The sequence below is a fragment of the Motacilla alba genome, chromosome 3, assembly GCF_015832195.1.
Source record: "Motacilla alba alba isolate MOTALB_02 chromosome 3, Motacilla_alba_V1.0_pri, whole genome shotgun sequence".
Taxonomy (NCBI): Eukaryota; Metazoa; Chordata; class Aves; order Passeriformes; family Motacillidae; genus Motacilla; species Motacilla alba.
The window spans coordinates 26,185,670-26,206,430 of NC_052018.1; the positions used below are offsets into that span (position 1 = coordinate 26,185,670).

General features: G+C 39.4%; 1 protein-coding gene across 2 annotated transcripts in view; it reads right to left on the reverse strand.

Annotated features, from left to right (window-relative positions):
- KHDRBS2 (KH RNA binding domain containing, signal transduction associated 2) overlaps nucleotides 1–20,761 on the reverse strand; it is a 324,652-nt gene that overhangs the window by 255,377 nt on the left and 48,514 nt on the right. For both annotated transcript variants that reach the window (XR_005256157.1, XM_038130241.1), the window contains exon 2: nucleotides 8,315–8,442. Coding sequence is in view for 1 of the 2 variants with exons in the window: in XM_038130241.1 (XP_037986169.1) it covers nucleotides 8,315–8,442 (128 nt within the window). In the remaining variant the exon portion in view is untranslated. The remainder of the gene's footprint in view (nucleotides 1–8,314; nucleotides 8,443–20,761) is intronic.

The window sequence follows — 20,761 nt, forward strand, 5'->3', positions numbered from 1 at the left end:
AGCAAAACATCAAATCAGAGCTCACAGCTAAGCAAAAGATACAGATGCGCTCAAAAAGCTTCCTTAGCTCTGAAGTTCAAGGAACTGTTTGTGTACTTAGGTACCACCGAAACCTGAATTGTTTTATGATGAGCTCTATTACCTCCTGTCTAGTCATTAGGTCTATTGCAGAAGGATCAAGGCAGAGTATTATCTCTTATGTTAATATTTTATAAGTAATTTTCAAAAATTATATGAGAATTATTATAAATTACATTAATGACTACTTTGAAGTGACCTTGTAGCACTACTTGAACAGAGGAAAAAGCCTGAAAAGCCACAAAACAGATTTCATCTTCAGCTTCAAGAGGTAAAAACATACTTCAGAAGTGTTTGTGTAAGACAAAATAATATATTTTGTTTCAAGAACTGATAAGCCCACATAGATTCTTCACTTACAAAATGTTTGATCAGTTTAGACTAGAATAATGGAGGCATATGAAAAAATGTGCAGCAGCTACCTGTTGCAGCAATTTTGAAGCACCCAATGTGCATTTTTTCCTTTAAATATGGGATATTTTTTCAATGTTTGAAAGGAAGTAACTGTTTGTTTTAATAGCAACATTAACAAGCTTCCAAAACATTCTTTAAACCCCACTTTGCTTAAAGTTATCAGTTTACTGTTTTCATTCTCTGCTAACACATAAGACTGTAAAATAAAAAAAGTAACATGACATTCATACTGCGCTATATTTCCTTATTAAAAACATTACTATTATTATTATTAAATATATATATATATATATATGAAATAGTACCACAACTAAAATAAGTGAAATCTCACATCCTATATGATAGCAGCATTTCAAATGGAAAAGCTGTATTGGATATGGCTGACTGGAGTTAATTTTCTTCATTAAGACAGTAAGGTGCTGTGTTTCGGATTTGTGCTAGAAGCAGTGTTGATAGCACTACAATGTTTTACCTATTGCTTGCATACATCACAAGTTTTTCAGACTTGAATTTCTAAGGACATAGAAAAGCCCAGACACATTACAGAAGCAATTTGCCACAAAGCCTTTTCTTCTACTGCCCTGCAACTTTAAGATATTGATGTTATAAATGCTAACTAATGTAACTGGCAACTGATCCTGTTAAAAGCTAGAAGGAAAAAAATTAGTAACAAGTCATCCAAACCTGATCACAAATAGGTGAGCTTTTTGATCAGTACACAAATCACTGACTTAGTTCTGCTCCTGCTGAAGTCAAGAGTACTGTGAAAAATCTCACTCCAACTGCTTGCTTTACAGTTCTCATGAAGCATAGGTCCAATTTGAAAGCTTTAGTAGATATGATTCACTGTGTATTTAGACACAAAGTTTAATTTTTACTGGTCATGATTTTTTTTTTAGTCCTTAAGAAGCAACATAGATTAAGTGGAAAAAGTGAGGTAAATTCTATTTATCATAAATCATGAACAGCCTTGCTTGCTGAACTCCCCTCAGATTCCAAAAGCAGATTCCTTTGAAAATACGGAATTTGTCCTGATGATACTTAAGACAAAATTTGGCCCTCAAATCATCCATTAATATCAAGAGCAGAGAAAGAAACAATGCTGCTGTAATTGCAAAGAAAACCCCAAGTATCTTTGGGTGTAGGTTGAGCACACGTCCACAATCAATCATATGCAACCAGTGTACTATTAACATGAAATCCTGCTCCTGATTAGAGCTGTTGGTTTAAGCAGGGTGAATTCCTGCCCACTCTCACACTTATTTTATTAAAGCGGTGTTAAAAATTTTATTTTTCTTTCCCCCTCAAATAGGAATAATGAAGAAGAATAGAGAGGAATATAAGAGTTTTCGTGGCCTAGAAAACATGAGTCATGACCAACATTCCCAATGGGGAGTGGCTAGGACTTGTCTGTATTTCACATAGTTGGTAGGTGGTAGCAACTTTCTCCTGCTCATATTTCTTTTTGTCCTGGTTTCTACTTAGATTGTGTTTTCTAGACTGTCAGCTCCTTGGAAAAAGACTAGTGTACTTATTAAGTGCATTGAGTACAAAGGGTGTTTCCATCTTAGTTTTGGCCTTTGAGTGCTCTGCAATACAAAAAGGTAAATTCCAACTACTCTAAAAGTCTGCCTTGAAATACGGAAGGCAATACCATTCTAACAGCACTGAGTAAATCCCAGTAAATCACTAAGCAGCAATTCTGTGTCCCTGCTTGTAACTTCAAGAACGAGTTTAGGAAGAAAACAGTAAAGGATGAAGGCTGAATTATGTATTTTCATGTATAAATAACGGGAAGATACCTCGTGAGAAATCTTTCACCGTCATGCAATCAAAGGCAAGGAAAGAAGCCCAAATGTCGGGAATATTTTTTTGTACTACTTGTTTTTAACTGTGTTAATGCTGTTTTAATTACATTGCTAAAGATTTATACAGCCATGGATAGTTAAATGAAACAGAAAGGCAAATCTCTAAATTCTATCTGGAATACTCTATTCTCTGCAGTCAGGTACAATTTTATGAAACAATTTTTAAAGAGGTCTGTACGGAGCAGCATTTCTCAGCACGTTAAAGAAGGTAGCTAATGCTGTCAGAGCCGATTTCAACAGCAGTGATACGAAGACAAATAAAACATTAACGAAAATGGGGACAGAAATTATTTTTATATAATAAAAGGTATTTCCTGTAACCATTCAAGAGCTCCACAAGATTGGCATTGGCCCTAGAAGTGTAAGACTCAGGGTTCATTTCCTGAAATGATCCTGGAAAAGGTTAAGTAGAGAGATGGACGACAGATCAGGTCCTAAGTAAGTCAGGGGGGAAAAAAAAAGTGTGATATTTCTAAATGTATTTTACTGAAAGTACAACTAAAGTACTTGTCTAGATTTTCCAAATGTCTATTGTCATTAAATGAAACAGAAGATTTGTATCTATTTTGGGTCTTGAGTACAATCAGAAATACTGAAAAATACTGAAAAACTGCATGGGATAGTAGAATTGCACCACTTGCAAGAAAACTTTGGAGAAGTAGAATGAGATTTTGAGCTTTGAGAAGTTTTGCCTTTTCTCTCAGCTTAAGTGCAGGAAGATAACTACTTTTCCAACTTTCCTCTCTTCAAGTGTTCACATACTTCATTTCACTTTTTAGAATTAGCTGGACAGTTCATACAGAAGTGATTTAAAGAAAATATCTTGGTTTTAGCTATTTATTTGAAGAAAAAAGTCAACAATACTGAAAAACTATAATTCGAATTTTGAAATATTTCTGCTGGTCCATCTAAAATATAATTAATAACCAAAATCCAAACTACACATTAATAGCAAATTTGGTAAGAAGCAGAACTGAGATATTAGAAAACTTAAAAGATCCCTCTTCTAATACCTGAGTGCTTAATAGGGCCCGATATTTCACCACTGAATAATACTTATTCAAATATCTTTTTATTAGATTTTTATGAATCTTAAGTACACTTTATAAAAATTTTCTGGAATAATTTTCTGTGTATCAGTGACTCCAGACATAGAAATCTAATGAAAAAACACAAAACTATTAAATTTCAGATTAAACACAGTATGTAAAGAAGTTTTTGCCTCTATTATTCCTGATGTTGTGTAGATCAGAGATTCTCAGTGACAATTACACTTGAATACAAAAATTGAATTTGCCTCAACTAGAAAGGAATTTTGAAACTTCCCCACACATTTATAAAGCAGAAAAGCATTATTTTGTTACAAAGATCCATGTTGCGTTTTTTCATTAAGATCAGGTAGGGACAGAAATCTTTCAAGATATATGAGAAAGCATTCTTTATTTATACAACTATTTGCAGCATCAGTTTCAGTACAACACACTTCATGTAAATTAATAATTTTCAGCCTTCCAATGTTCAGGCTTCTCTTTAAAGAACTCAGTTGAAATACTGAACCAGTGAAATCTTTAGATTTAGTTTGGCATCAGTCTAAATTCTAGTATCTTGCCAAGTATAAAGGCTTTTCTTGTATTATACAGGAGGAAAAAAAAATACTAGCAGGGCAAGTAAAAATCTCCATTCTGTAGTTAGATACTCAGCTCTTTTTCCTCTTATTAAAGTGCTGAAGTTTTTATGATTTCCTGAAACATCTACAGGATTAGTGACAGATCAAATGTTCCTCCTGCCTTATGCAACAACAAGGTACTTATTTCATTAAAACAATATAAATCACAGAGAGAAGTCACGGCTACTCATTCAGCCCACTAACAGCCCATGTCCCACTTCCCTTGGAAATTTTCTATTTTCTTGTCATTCCATTTAATATTAGTGTATCTTATTCTTCATATATTACTTAAAAGTGAACTAAACACACAAATCACCTGCAGATGATTAATATGACAACAGTTGCTTTGAAGGCACAATAGCAACCACCAGGTTTGCGAGAAACAACACATGAAAGAATGAGAATGCTAAGTAAAAATCATGTTACTTGCCACAGTTAGATGTTAAAGACAGAAGAAAAACCAGAAAAGTTCATTCTTCACAATGAATTCTTTAGCACTGCTGATTTTGTCTAAGTTATTTGTTTGATGTAAGGAGTTTATGAAGCATAAAACAATATAAACTAACAATATTTGGCGCTGAATCTTTAAAACTTATGCTGTGCTGGTTTTGGCTGGGGTAGAGATCATATTCTTCAAAGTCTGGATCTGTGTTTTGGATTTGTACTGAAAACAATGTTAATAAAATACAGATCCTTTTGATATTGCTGAGCAGCATTTACAACACCAAGGCTTTTCTGCACCTCATCCCACCTGACCTGCGAGGAGGCTGGGGGTTCTCAAGAAGTTGGGAGGACACACAGCTGACCCCAAACACCAATGGGATATCCCAAACCATACAGTGTCATGCCCACCATATAAAGGCAGAAAGAGGAGACATTTGGAATGACAGCATTTGTCTTCCCAAGACCCCTAAACGTGATGGGGCCCTGTTCTCTGGAGATGGATAAATACCTACCTGCCTATCCATGAGAAGCAGTGAAGATATTCCTGATTTTGCTTCACTTCCATGTCTAACTTTTGCTTAAGCTATTAAAGTCTCTCATCTCAATCCACTGTCACTATTCCGTCTCTCTCCCATCCCACAGGTGCAGGAGTGAGTGAGTATCTGCATGGGCCTTGGTTGCTGGTTGAGGTCAAACCAAGACAGATGCACTCCAATATTTAAGACTTTTACACACATCCTATTTATTTTTAACTTGTCGGCTATTTCATATATCCACACTCACAAAAAGCAAAAGAAATTAACAAACTGAGCTATTCCTTAATGGCGGAAACCCAGCTAAGCTGAAGCCAGGGATAATGAAGGCAGAATTTCACCAAAGTCAGCAACATTTTAATTTACAATGTGTACTGGACAAGTTTGCAAACAAAAACTTCCTATTTTATGTGCTACATGAAGCTAAGCCTTTAAACAAGCTCTCAAATTCTTAAACTGTGCAAAGGAACAAATTTGCAAAGCCCAGTTTAGATGCTCCTTAAACGAGTTATCACAGAAAAAGGTAAGAACTACAGAAAGCCGCAGAAGCCAGAATTCAAGTAAGTAAATGGCAAAAATCTGTATTGCCATGCAAAAGACCAAAGTTTCCCACCAAGAGTCTAAACCGTCACTTTTGTTTTTCAGCAACAAGATAATTTCAGATTTTTGGGGTTTTTTAAATTTTAAATAACCCACTCTTTTCTCATATCTGATGTATTTGAAATAAATTTACACTGATCTGTGCTGAAGTCTTTTTAAACAAGCCCTGAGGTATTTTCATTCAAGTCTTAGTTGGAATTCACATATCATGAAAGTGAAAAAAAAAAGGCATTATGGGACAGAAAGAAGGATCAACAATGATGTTGCATCACTGTTTCAAGAGAAATTTTGACTGCATTAAAAATATCTGCTGCACAGTGGAGTGTGTGTAAATGAGATGCTGTTTTTACCTGGGCTGATGGTATTTAAGATAATTAATCTCAGAAAAGATGATTGCTGAAGTATCAACTAACACCCTGTCTTCTATTTTAGATCCCTGTTTTAGAGCAGAGGAAAGAGGCTTGTGTCTTTACCAGCTGGTTACATAAGACAGCTGTTGCTAATCACAGCCTTTCATATTCTTTTCCTGTTGTCTGCACCAGACTGTAGACACTTGAGTAGAGACAATTTTGTAAGAGTTATTCTGCAACTTCAAGAACTATCTGGCCACTAGAAGCCTTTTGTGTTAACTTTAGCTCAAATCTTAAAATGCTGCTGCTGACTCTAGAGCTGTCATTGAAGCTTAGCCTACAGACCATAATAAATTTTTAGGCCAAAGGTTCCCTTGGAGCAATTTGTATTTTTACATGAAGTTAAAGTAAGTGCAAATGTTCTTCCAAGAGCTGCCCTCATTCCTAAACAGAGAGCCTGTAAACTGTTGTTCTAGATGGTTTTAACTAGGGATAATTTTTTTCCAACAATTTTATACACTTGGACACTTTCTGCACATTTACAGAACCCTGCTTACATAGCACTGCCCAAAAAAGCTTATCAGCAAACAATGAAAATGATTTAAAATAATGATCTTTCAAATAGAAATGACTCCTAAGTGAAATAATATGGTAATTATCTTAACAATTTATAAATACAAGTCTGATCAACTGCTATTATTAACATATTCTACCAAATATATAAAACTAATCCTCTTAATTATTTTCTACTTTTTATAAAGCGAGCTGAAGCAACTGCTGGGTGCTGATTTGCCTAATGTACACAATTATTCAGAAAAGACAAGACACTAGATAACAGCAATCAGCTGTTTGATACAAAGTGCAAATGCACTGCTTGAAAGATAGATCCTAGAGACAGTATCAGGAAACCTGCAGTTCTGGGAATAGTTCCATGCCAAGCACAGAAAATTGCTAGCAAATCATCTACAGAAACTCTGCAAGAGATTATTCTGCATTACTGAATAAGTATTTCATTTCCATCACACTGATTTCTTTTGCTCCACCACTCAAAAGCTGTAAAAAGTGCCTTATATCTTTTACTATTCATTAATATGACACGTTCATTAAAGAAAATGAAGCTAATTTAATCACATTCAGGTGCTATATTGGAGAGGTTATAGTGTTTTGTCTTTTAAATAGTTTGTCTTTTATTCTACTACCTTCATCAAACAGTATTCTGAATAATTATCACACCGCTGTTACAAAGTTACAGCCCCATTACATCCTGACTAAGAACTTCAGGTCACCTACAGCATTCACACAAAATACCACAAATCAAGGCAAAGCACCTCGGGCTATGCAGCAAGAAAGTAATTCCTTATAGCACTGTATGTGTTTCTAAGGTCTTTACCATTTGGATTATTACATTATCTCAGTTTTATATTCACTACTCAGGAGTTAAGTGTCAGCTGGAATCATTGAATCTCAATTTTTTTACACCTTTCATTTTGTTTGATGAGCTTGTTACCAGTTGTAATTTATTGCTCTGATGAATGTATAAAGCAAAAAGCTCCAAGTGTAATCAATGCTAATGGTGAACCATGTACCATGTGATAATAAATCAGCAAGAAAAAAATACTCTGGAGACAAACAGGAATGTTTATCATTTCAGTATGAATACTATTGGAATAACTGTTTATGTAAAATTAAAAACTGTACAAGAAAACCAAACAAACACCCAAGTTCCAAAAAACCCCAATATTCCCTAATAAAAATAAAACCAATATCTTCCCATAAGCAGCTAAATTTTGCTAGGAATAATATCCTTTTTCTGCATTAAAGTACGTAAAAATGAGAACTAACAAGAAAGTCTGAGATACTAAAACATTTGATTTTTTTTAAACAGTAATGAAACTTGTCAGTCACAGCTTGCAGTAATCCTGACCCTTGATCTTTTAAAACTTATTACACCAGAGAAAATTTTCCAACTCTTCTATGAGGAAGCTTTTCAGTTACTGGAACATTGTTTTCTTGGGCAACTGGTATTTTATTTTATAAAAGGATGATATATGTAAAAAAACAAAAAAAAAAACAACAAAAAAAAAAACAAACTGAGAAAAAAACTTAAGCAGTTTGCGTAAGGACAAAACCTACCTGAATTTGAAAAAAAATCTCATTCACTTTAATTGCTTTTCTGAAAGGCCCTGAGACAGAAGCTAAAACATGCAATAGCTAACAGATACATTTAAATAGGAGCTTAATTTTTTTTATTTTTACTACCACAAAGCCTGCATATTATGACTCAATAAAAATGGTTGTGTATAACTTTTTCATCATTATTTTAATATGTATTAAACAAGTGTTAGACTAGATTTACAGTACCTTTGGATATTGTTTGACAGGGATCAGAACTCTCTCTGACAGCTTGATGTTTTTGTTGCTGATAACATCAAGATATTTCTTTTCTTCATCTTCTTTCTTGCCTTCAGAACCCTGAAATTTTTCCATTTCTGAAAAATATCACAAAACAGAACAATCAGTGACAGGGTAGTTGTCATCCTTAGGAAGTTTAAACTTACACATTCCTACCCAGACCATGCACTGAACGCCTGTGCTGTCTGCACTCACTGAGAGGGACTGCTGTCTTTAAGAGAACCTGGACTCTCAGCAGTGCTGAGAGGCAGAGGTGACAGTTCATGGGTCACACTCCACAACTAATTCTTCCCCAGCTGAAAGGGAAGCCAAATGATCTCAGCAGGAGCAGGAATAGATGAGGCTTACAATTCCAGCTGACAGTCTTTTAAAGAGAATAACATCATCACAGCTCAATGCTTTTTGTAAACGTTACCTGTCAGAACTAAGCTGGATTCTAACTGCAATCGCTAACTTTCCGCACAAACACTGGAAAACTGAAGAAACTTCTTGTTGTTACTGAGTTTCCATTCAAATATTTCTGAATTAGTTAAAGATAAGAAATAAAGTCAACACTTGCTGAAAAAAATTTTTCAATTAAGAAATGCAGTAAAAACCATCATATATGTATATATATATATATATATATATATAAATATAATTGCTAATCCGTAGAACACTCTAGAACTTACAATTTAAAATAATAACAAAATATTTTCAGGGAGAATAGCTCCAAATTCTTTATTTCCTAATGCTCTATAACCAATGGATAACAAATAATTGAATTCAACATCCTGCAAAGAACATCTTATATAGTGCCTGAGAGCTCCCTAACAGTACAGGTACTATAGAAAAAGCTGCTTTTGCAGCAGTGACATTGTTGACAGCACAGAAAATGTCAATGCTTATTATGAGCTAATTATAACTGAATTAAAGCAGAAAAGAGACAGTTGTGGGTCTCAGAAACATGCTGCTTCAAGGATGGGAAAGCAAGAGTGGAAAGGAGGAACACAGCCACAGCATGCTCTAACATTCATATACAAGTTTCTTTGACTTCCAACAAGCATAAAGAAAAAATGTGTTGAAAAGAACAGCCCATGTCATGATTTGTTAATAAATGTTTATGCTGCTTTTATGAGATCAAATAATTTATTTAAAGCCTGCACTGGCAGACAGTTCTCTAATGCTACAGTCATAAGCTTTTTTAAAACCTCCCAGAGAACACACCTAAAAGACCTCAGATGGGATATATATTCAATAATTTCAGAATTAAAAGTTATTTACAATCACTAAAAGCATCAGAAGAACATTTCATTGTTGTAAAATAGTTGAACACATGTAAAAAAATGTGGTATGTTGCATTCAGTGGAAGATTAATCTGGAAAGCAGCAAGCATCAATTAAGTAAGTAAAATACTCATTTTGGACAGGTTTAATAGATAAATAGTTCTTTGAAAATAGATCAAATGCAATTATACAAAGGGGTGTGCGATGGGGGTACAGAGGGGAGAGACAAAGGCACATACAGAGGAAAAAGTGTTACAAGCACAGTAAGGACTAAATGAAATAAAGGAATTTCCCAAATGTATTGTGAACGCAGTACTAAATGAGATAATTCTAAAAGGCAGGTGGGGAAAGTCAATCTACATGTACACATATATTTCAGTAGAACCATGGAAGTTTAAGTTGGAGAAGACCTTTAAGGTGATGAAGTTCAGCTGTTAAACAAGCTCTGCCAAGTCCACCACTAAACCACATCCCTAAGTGCCACATCTACACGTCTTTTACTTACTTCCAGGGACAGTCATTCCACCACCTCCTGGGGTAATCAGTTCCAATGCCTGGTAGCTGCTTTTGTGAAGTTACCAATGCTTGGTAACTGCTTTTTTTTTGACATGGTTCCTGCTGTCCAACCTGAACTTCCCCTGACACAGCCTGAGGCTATGTCTTCTCATCCTGCCACTACCTGCCTGGGAGAACAAACCAACCCCCACATGACTATAACCACCTTTCAGGTAGTTGAAGAGAGCAATGAAGTCCCCTCAAGCCTCCTTTTCTCCACACTAAACAACCACAATTCCCTCAGCTGCTCCTCATCAGAGCTGTGCACCAGACCCTTTCCCAGCTCTGCTGCTGTTTTCTGGACTTGCTCCAGCCCCCTGACATCTTTGTGAGGGGCCCAGAACTGGACACAACACCCAAGGTGTGGCCTCCCCAGTGCTGAGTACAGGGGAACAATGACTGCCCTGGTCCTGCTAGCCATACTATTGCTGATACAGGCAAAGATGCCATTGGCTTTATAAATAACTAAACTCTTTCTCCTGGAAAGCTGAAGATACTTAAAGTCTGTATGGTCAGTAGGGATGGGTACCAAAAGTTAGGACAAAATGCTCTGCTTTGAATCGTCTACCAGGCTTTGCAACCAGTCCCAGCCTTGTACTTTTTTTTGACTAAGTGTACATGGAAGCTTTGGAATGAAAGGGGCATCTTTGCTGAAGATAATGCAAGACTACTTCAGCTGGGCTTATCAGACTTATGTGTACAAGAGTTTGTTGATCTACCAAGACTGAGACAAGCTGTAGCACTTTAATTTTAATTGGTTTCACTCCAGGACAAGGGCTGAGCTCTAAACCCAGAAGAGCCAGTCCCAGCTTATTATGGGGGGCACAAGAAACAGCAGTGGGGAGTTTAGTTTCCTCCAGGGGATGAAAGGAAACAAAGAGCCCATTTCAGAGGAGGTCCCACAGCACTTCAGGTCAAACACAGAGAGAGAAGCAAATGAGAAGGGATCGTGATGAGGGCCAGACTGTGAGCCCAGAATTACAGCAGAAGGCATAAGGGACTCTGGGGACACCAGGTATTTGCCAGGAAGCAGCAACTAGCCCATGACCACAGCCAGACAGCTTTTGAGTATCATCTCCAAGGAGGGAGAGTCCACAAGCACCCTGACAGTGCTTGGTCACCCTCACAGTAAAAAAAGGTTCTCCAGTATTCAGAGAGAAGTTCTGTGTTCTGGGCACCCCTGAAAAGAGCCTGGTTCTGTCCTCTTTGTACCTTCTTTTCAGTAATTGGTGTACATTGGAAAAGATCCCCTATTGAGTCTTCTCCAGATTGAACAGTCTGGAGGCAGCACTCCTAGCCCTGTCTTTGTAGAAGAGGTGCTCTAGACCCTTCACCATCCTTGTGAATCCTTACTTGACACTCTCCAATATGTCCATCTCTACTTATGCTGGGGAGTTGCACACTGGACAGACTGCTCCAGTGGAGTATCGCCTCTTTCCACCTGCAAAGTTGGCTGAGGAGTAAGAAATGCCTTGAGTTGCTTTACTTCTAAAACAGAACATATGGCTGAGTATGATCAGTTTAACCTGTGAATCTATGAAAAATATGGCATTAGGATTTTGCTTGACAGTGGAGCAGCTGTGTAAGATGAGCTATCTTGGAAGTTTTCATTCCTTAGGGCTGGAGTTTGTGTCTTCTGGGTGTGGTCCCTGAAAGCCCCATGATGTCACTAGGGAGTCATTGTGATACATGGGACAACAAGCCTTTTGGATGCTTGGGGAAGCCCCTAAAGACCACAGTGTCTGGCCTCCTCCACTGGGGACAGACATCTGAAGGTGGAGGGGAAACAGGGCCCCCATCCCATTGTGTGCTTTCTGAGGGCACAGAGAAGATTTGCTGGACAAGGACATTGACACGACCTGGGGTGCTGGTCCCAATGTGCCATGCACTCAGGCTCTGTCTGCAGCTGCTGAGAAGCCAGGAATTCCTTTCCCAGTCTCCCAGCTCCTGCCTGCACATACTAGAGAGGTCAGTTACCATCCTGCCCTGAGAGCTGGAACATGCCAACACATTCCAGTGTCACTCATCTGCACCAGGATGGTCCCTGGCACTGGTGGCACCCCAAGTGCTGTTCTGAGGCAGAGTGGGCAGTTCTTTAATGCTCAGCTTCCGCAGCTTTGCTGCTGGCTGCAGATTGTGTCCCCAGCACCAGGGAGCACATCACCTTATTTCTTTGGTTTGCAGGGCAAAATGGCCTCCGAGGAAGACTTGGCAGAAAGTGGCACTTCTTCCTTTGCTGCCAGCACCAGCCAGGTATCTCAGGCTGCACATCCAGGTGCTTCGGAGAACCAAAGGTGCCCAATCTGCCGGGCTGGCGATAATGACCAAGCTTCCATGAGCTGGCATTGGCACCCTTTCTGTTTTTACTGCATGGTGGAGTGGTTCCAAAGAAGAATGGAGGGCCTGGTATGCCAGTCACCTTTCACACATACATTCCACATGGTGGGAGACAGTAACTCTGAGGTGCACTCTAGCGAGGAGTCCATCAGCTCTGCCAGCCATACTGAAGGAGAGCGAGCTAGGTCCCGCTCTGCAGAAAGAGGTCAGCATAATTCCCCAGGACGCCAGCACCGCAAGACTTACAGCAGAAGCTCTGGTGGCATCCATGGTGGCAGCCGTGGTGGCAGCCGTGGTGGCAACCGTGGGGGCAGCCGTAGCGGCAGCCATGGCGGCAGCCGTGGTGGCAACCGTGGGGGCAGCCGTAGTGGCAGCCGTGGAGGCAGCCGCGGTGGCAGCCATGGGGGCAGCCGTGGCAGGGCCCAAAAGAAGAGCCAAAGCAGGTATCCAAGGAGGCATCACAATGGCTACGCCAGGGTCCAGCAGGCCCAGGTCTACAATCACTCAAGCAGCAGAAGACAGCGGCAGAGCAGGGCTTGGAGCACTGCTCGTGACAAGGGCCAAAGGACCAAACAGCATGTCCGTGCCCTCTCACAGAGGCGTAAGCGCCGTCAGCAGGAATCCCAGGTTTCTTTCATAGAACCAAGAACAATAAGGAGCCGATCCCGGCAGAGGTCGCGCAGATCTTCCAGCCAAACATTGAGGGAGTATCTAAGGGAGATGGAACGCGATGAGGGACGAGCTCTAAGGCATGACTGGTACATGCGTGCCTCTTCCGGGAGGAGCAGGCGCCAACAGCGGGGGCGCCGGTTTTCTTACAGAGAAACGCAGGTGACAAGGAGCCGAACACCAGGGAGGTTCCGCAGAACACTGCCCCTGAAGAAGAATCCAAGAAGGATGGACTGCTATGAGAGACAGATTGAACAGGGCAGCCATGCCTCCCCAAGGAGAAGTGAGCGCCTCCAGCAAGCACATCAAGTTTCTTTCATCGAACCACGGGTGACAAGGAGCCAATCCCGGGGGAGGTCCCGCAGCACACAGCACCAAACACTGCAGGAGAATCTACGGAGGATGGAACGTGACACCCTAACCTCCATGAGGTGGAGTGAGCGCCGTCAGCACAGACGTCAGGCTGATTTCACTGAATCACAGGTGGCAAAGAACTGATCCCCGTGGAGGTCCCGCAGCCATGCTGGGCACAAGCCTGGTAGCACACACTACCAACAATGGAACTACTGTACGCCCTTTTACCAGTGTCAGGAATGATACTACTTCAGACAAAAAAAAAGCCCCTACTAACAACTGCAAAAATAAAATCAAATCAAATGCTCAAGCATGGGGCTAAGGATCTATTCTCCATCAAACAATGCCTCTGAAAATCTAAAGACACCCTTGCAAGGCCTTTTCAGGTTAGGAGGATAACAGGCTGCTGAAACTTCACTGCTGCTTTTGTCATTCTGTTCTATGGTACCCACTTGTGTATCAATGTGATCAACTTTTTCTTGTTTTTGCCCAGGTACCAAAGATACCAACAACTATTAGGAAATCTCTTGTCCTTCCACACCTGTTTTCTTACACTTTGTCCCAAACATCCCACAGAGTAACTTCTCCGGTTACCACTCTTCTCACAATGAAGCAGTGAACAGTGAAGTCAATTTACAATGACTCTATCTCAAAGGCACTGCCTATAATACCAATCCAAATCTAATGCCTGGTAGAAAGCCTCTGAAAAGCTTTTCCTCCTTCTTCTTTAAAGACTTTAACAATAAACCTCGAAGCCTTCATGGAGAAATTTGCCCCCATGCTATGCCCTGTACAAAGCCTCAGGTTTAATGCCCAGTGTGGCATTACAGGCTACAGGCTCTTCAGACCATGGCCAAAGACTACCAAAATCATCAAAAAACAGTGTTGTGTCAAGCACTGTTACTTTCAAGTAAGACTGGAGCAAAAAGAGGAGTCTTCTCGAAAGACAGAGGCAATGCACTAATTACTGAAGCAAGACAAATGGTATTCAATTTTTGTATTGAACTACAGTCAGCCGTTACTGTGTGCACTCCTCGTGTCACTCCATGACTAGTACCGCCACAGAAAAGAAGCATTAAGACAATCTCATGAAGGAATCCAGGCCAAGATCAAGCCGCCAACTTGCTCACAGCACTGACACACAGTTGCTTGATCTGAAATTTTGTACTTGCCAACTGCAAAAAACAATGGTCTGCTGCAACACACACTACAAAAACAGAACCAATGTCTTTAGTGAGATGTTGCACTCATTGCACCCCTCATGCTTGTGTTTAGCTTGTTAGTTTTCCATGCAGTCACTGATAAATCCCCCAAAGGAAAAGAGGTGGTTGCCACATGGACAATTGACTTGTGGGAGACAAACCTGTCTCTTCATGAGCTTAAGGAATCATTCAAACCTTCCCATGTCATGAAATCTGGAGGGGTTTTCTTAGCTTGAGTGTGTTTTGAGTCACAGAGCCATGGAGGCAGGAAAGGACCTGCAAAGAACCATCTAGTGCAACCTCCCCTGCTCAAGTAGAGTCACTAAGAGATGGTGGCCGCAGGATTACAGCCACACAGCTTTTGAGTACACTCCTGCACATATCAAAAAGGTCAGTCGCCATCCTGCCCTGAGAGCTGGAACATGCCAACACATTCCAGTGTCACTCATCTGCACCAGGATGGTCCCTGGCACTGGTGGCAGCCCAAGTGCTGTTCTGAGGCAGAGTGGGCAGTTCTTTAATGCTCAGCTTCCGCAGCTTTGCTGCTGGCTGCAGATTGTCTTCCTAGTGCAGGGGAACGTGTGCTGCTGCTTACAGAAAGCTATAGGCAGTACAGGATTTTGTGACCAGCTGTATTAGGTCTGTATGGCCTGGTTTTGGAAGTAGAGGGAACCACAGGGGTGGCTCCTGTGAGAAACTGCCAGAAGCTTCCTCAGTGTTTGGCAGAGCCAATTCCCGGTGGCTTCAAAGATGGACATGCTGCTGGCCAAGACTGGGATAACTATAAATGGTATTAATGTCTCTGTGATAACATGTTTAACAAGAAACAAACCAAAAATGGTGGGGCAGTTTTGATCACAGCCAGACAAGAGCAGAGTGAGAAAATGTGAGAAGAAAAACCATGCAGACAGTGAAGGAGGAGGAGCAGGAGATGCTCCAGGCACCAGAGTCAAGATTCCTCTGCAGCCTGTGGTGAAGCTCATGGTGAAGCAGGCTATTCCCCTAGCATCATAGGGATCCATCGGGATGCAGAGATCCACCCATAGCATGTGGAGGAGCCCCACACCAGAGCAGGTGGATAGTTGAGAGGAGGCTGTGACTAAATGGAAGACCTGAGATGAGAGGGACCCATGCTAGAGTAGCCTGTCCTTGAAGGACTGCACCTTGTGGAAAAGTGACCTGGTTTGAGGGGAACTGTTGCCTGTGGGATGGACTCACATTGCAGCAGTTCACCGGGAGCAACTTCTTGTGAGATGGACACATGCTGGAGAAGTTCAGGGAGAACTATCTCCCATGGGAGGGATCCATGGTGCAGCAGGGGAAGGATTCCTGTCCCTGAGCAGCAGGAAAAGCTATGGGTGATCAACTGACCATAACTCCCATTCCCTGTCTCTTTGTGCTACTGGGGTAGGAAGTAGGGCTGGGAAGGAGGGGGAGCAGGGTGAGGGAAGGTGTTTTTAGGGTTTTATTTTCCTTCTTATTATCCTGCTCTGATTTTGTTAGCAATAAACTCACTTTATATCTCTAAGTTGAACCTGTTTTGCCTTTGATGGCAATTGATGGGTGTTTTCTCCCAGTCCTTATCTCAACCCATGAGCCTTTTGTTAAATTTTCTCTCCTCTGTCCAGATGCAGAGGGGAGTGAGCAAGTGGCTTTCCTGGGTGCCTGGCATTCAGTCAGTGTCAACCAACTACACCAGTGGAAATAGAATGTCCATAATTAACAGCATTCCTCCACAGAGCATTTCAAGAAGACACTTCTTTTATTTTCTACTCATCTTTGCTCTGAGATAACCAAACTAAACCAGGAAGACATAGAGCTCTTCAACTACCTCCTCCAGTATCAATCCTCAAACATGCCTCATTTTTGCCTTTTACCATTAACACAATAACCTTGCATTTGCTTCTGTATAACACACATCTCTCATTCCTCTTAATTGGAAGAAAACATGCATATTTCAGTCATGTAAAAAGAGGCCCCACTAGAGAAGTATCAGAGACAAAAAGACATTTCTACCTGTATCTTTTTAGAGTTATTATTCCCTATGAAAATTTATCTTGAGCTATTTCCAGACTTAGAGCTGTAAAATTCTGGAAATATTGTCAGCCCATTTATGTGGATTTTCTTTTTGAAGGGAGTAGTTTCTTTTTCCTTCATGGATTTATAAAATGGAAAGCTAAGTCAGTAACGCTTTTTCAGTATTTTCTGCTTTACTCTTACAGTGTCACTAAAATGATGTTAATTACATTTCTCTTCAAAGTCCTTGACACCTATTACAAAACTTCTCTAATGAATATATTTTTTCTATTAAAATTAGGCACCCCAGAGTAAAAACATCTTTTTGCTACACTAAAGAGTCATGTCAAAACTCTTCAAAAAATAATTTTCTTCTTGTCAGTCGGTCCAACCCACCAAAAATATTAAATCTACACAGTTCTTTCTGCTGTCAACATTTGCCTCCCACTTAAAGGAATTTTGCAGCCTATCTGGCTTTTCTTGCCTTTGTATTTGCAGTACTGGCACTGCTTCAATCAAGAATCATAGGCTGCTGTTAACTAGGTCAAGCCCTCTGAAACAATCACATTTCTATTAATGGGAATGATTTCCGGAATGGGAGTATCACCAACTTCTTGCATGCATGTACTATTATGTATATCAAACTTATCTAGTACTGAAAGTACACTCTTTCAGCAGGTTAATGAAAGAGTGTTTGAACTGTAAGAGGAAGAATGAGACAATGCCAGTGCAAAATAACAATCACCAAATCATTGACAGCTCTAATTTAGAGAGAGCATTTTTAATTTAAGGTTCATTTAAAAAATACACAATGGGAACTCTGAATACCTAGAACAGTGTTAACAAAAAAATCCCAGCATATTTTTAGAAACAGAAAATACTGGAAACATACATGAAGGTTCATTTTCTGTCCAAGGCATTGCATTTTAATTGAAAGCAGGGCTATTGGATTTTGAGTCAGGGAAAAATATAAGGCAGATGGCTCAACAGTTGAACAAATTAAAATGAAGATAATTCATGAGAAGTGAACATCCTAAGAGGTTTCCAGTAATAAAAATAGCATCCAAACCCCTAAGAATTGGTAACTTAAAAGTAAAAATATTGAGTGTACCAACAGCGGCTGGGAGGGGTTATAAGGACAGTACAATCAGCCACGAACACTGAAAAATTAGCCACTGGCTCACTATATTCACCCAGAAACACATTCATGTACTGTATTAACAACATTCCTTTACTTTATGTACACATACTCGTTAAGTCACACAGCTAGCTGGGATGATTCAGGAAGGATAAGGGAATAGTTCTTCTCACATCAGACACAAGTAAAGTAATACCTCTGCCAGTGACAAATTTAATACCTGTTAGATAATTGCAGGTCAGATCTACATGTTTATGTCATTTGTTCTAGACAAATACAAACTGAAGCTTTGTAACTGTATTAACTCGAGCTGAATCAACTCGGCTCTCCAGCAAGAAAAGTGGCTACTAAAATGATGTTCAGAAATAATTCTGAAAGACAAGTCAAAAAGGAATGACAGAGACATGCAAAATCAGGCACAGTATGAGAAGAAACAAAAATGGGTATTTAGTGTTTCTCAGGAGGGGAAAGCATCTATTTGCGATGTTACAGATTGAAAAAAAAAGAAACTTTTAGGTATAAGATGTAATTACACAGGGGAACTCCTGAAAGCATCTGTATTGATAAACTCAAGCCTTTTACAGATTCTTCCCTCATGATTAGATTCCATTCCATAAGGCACTGAAGGTCTTTTCAATTTGGGCATGTCTGAAAATACAACATCCATTAAAAGTTTAATTTATTATGCAGGTATTTTTTATTGCTGGACTTTATGGCCATTAGCATCTATCAGGCTGCTTATTGTATAGAACATCGAGAAATTGCAGAAAAATGATCCTTTAGTAGGTACTCACTAGACTGCATGTATGTGCAACATTGACGCAAGACTTGCCCTCTCCTCCCCAGAAGAGGAAAGACACTGACAAAGTGGAGCAAGACCAGTGAAGGCCACTCATGGTGGTGAGAGCTGGAGCACTTCCCCTGTGAGAAGAGGCTGAGAGAACTGGGCCTGTTTATTGTGGTGAAGAGACAGCTCTGAGGGATCTAACAGCAGGTCAGCAATGCTGATGTTCCCACAGTCATGCTCTTCACAGGAGTGTAAAACAAGGGTGACAGAAAACAGGGAACAGGTGAAAATAGAAAGGTTTGGCCTGTGTATAAGGAAAAGTTTTCTCAACACAGTCCAGCAGTGCTGCAAGTTGCCCAGATACACCATCTCTTCCACTGGAGGATTTCATGATCCACCTGGACAAATCCCTGAATAACCTGGTCTGAACCCTTGGCTGGCCCTGTTTTGAGCAGGAGGTTGCACTAGAGATTGCCCGAGGCCCCTTGACATGTGAACTATCTTAGGATCCCACAAATGCAATAAATTTCAGACTTATCCGTATCTGTCAAATTTCTGGAACTTGTCCAAAAGATTTAAATGTCGTTGCAAAAAAGTTAGAAGATAGAAACAGCATGATTGCGTAAGTCCTGAATCATAAGCAAACTTTTTAAACAAAATGTACTAACATAGGTAGAAAAGTAATTAAACGTCTAGAAAACTTTGTATTTCTAATTAAATGAAAACCAAAGAGTATTAACAAGAAAACAAAGGAGGAAAATTTAAGAGTGCAAAAACTTATATTTCTATCCTCTCTCTATACTGACAACTGATTTTTACTGCTTTGTCAGTACTTTGGTTCTAACCATTGTGTAAACAGCAGCTTGCAAAGGTATGGCACAGGGTAGTTTCTTGTCTAAATTATACTATTGGAAGAAAAATAATTACCTAATGTATCCATCTACTGACCTATGCCTAGATCAGTATAGATTAAAAAAGCTAAAAAGAGGATACTAGTAGTGTTAAATAACTAGAAAAGTCCTGAAATTAAAATATTACTTCTTAATAAATTTATGAACAACATCTCCTACAATGCACACCCTTCCATGAAAAGTTTTAAGTCTGATTTCCAATTAGTTCCTCAAGATGGTAGTCCATATAATCAGAGTTCAGTTGCTGAATACACTCCCACTATCATTAATACACTGTCCCATGTAAATCTCGATATATAGCAATGGCAATCACAAAAAAAAAAAAAACACCAAAACCCAAAAAACAAACAAACAAACAAACAAACAAAAAAAAAAAAAGAAGAAAAAAACAAACTCAAACCCCAAACTATTTACAATGAAATTTGCTGCAGGAAATTGATGGAGTCTTTCTTGCCTCAGTAAAAATAACCAACAGCAATCCAAAGGTCAGCATCAGCAAGTCTAGTATAAAGAAAAGATCTGGGATGCATTTTGAATGTGATGACTTATTAAATAAAGTTGCTGATAACATTTAAAGGGTGACAACAATGTCAGCTTCAAGATATTGGTGCTTTCTAGCTTTGGAGGAAAAAAAAAGGACTATTATTAGGATTTTAGAAGGACTATTAAAGGAAATAAACAATTACAACATCGATTAAATATATTTTTTATCACATTGTTAAAAAGAGAGCAAGCCACTGGGTAAGATTTTAAAGACTAAAGTTCTTTCAAAAGTGTATTTGAAGTCAAACATACCTTTGGGGAGTTGACCTGTGTTGGAAGTTTGTTTTTGACAACAGCACTGCTTTAACTGAGGTGTGCAGTTCACTAAATAGCTGTTCCCAGTGCAGTTCTCCCTTCTTACCTCTTATCTTCAGAGCAGCTTAGACAGTATTATGATTACGTTACCAGTTGGATGAAAGACAAACCTAAAAGTTGTTGGAATATTTTTTATTTAATCCTGGGTTTCTTTCATCTGAGAATGAGACTAGTCATAAAAAGAAGAAACAGACAGCATGAAGAGTTACTCAGACAAGTAAAAAATAAAGCAAAAACCAACAGAAAACATAACAAGTCTATTTATTTGTGAACATATCTCTAGGTGTCCTTGAATTTAAGACCC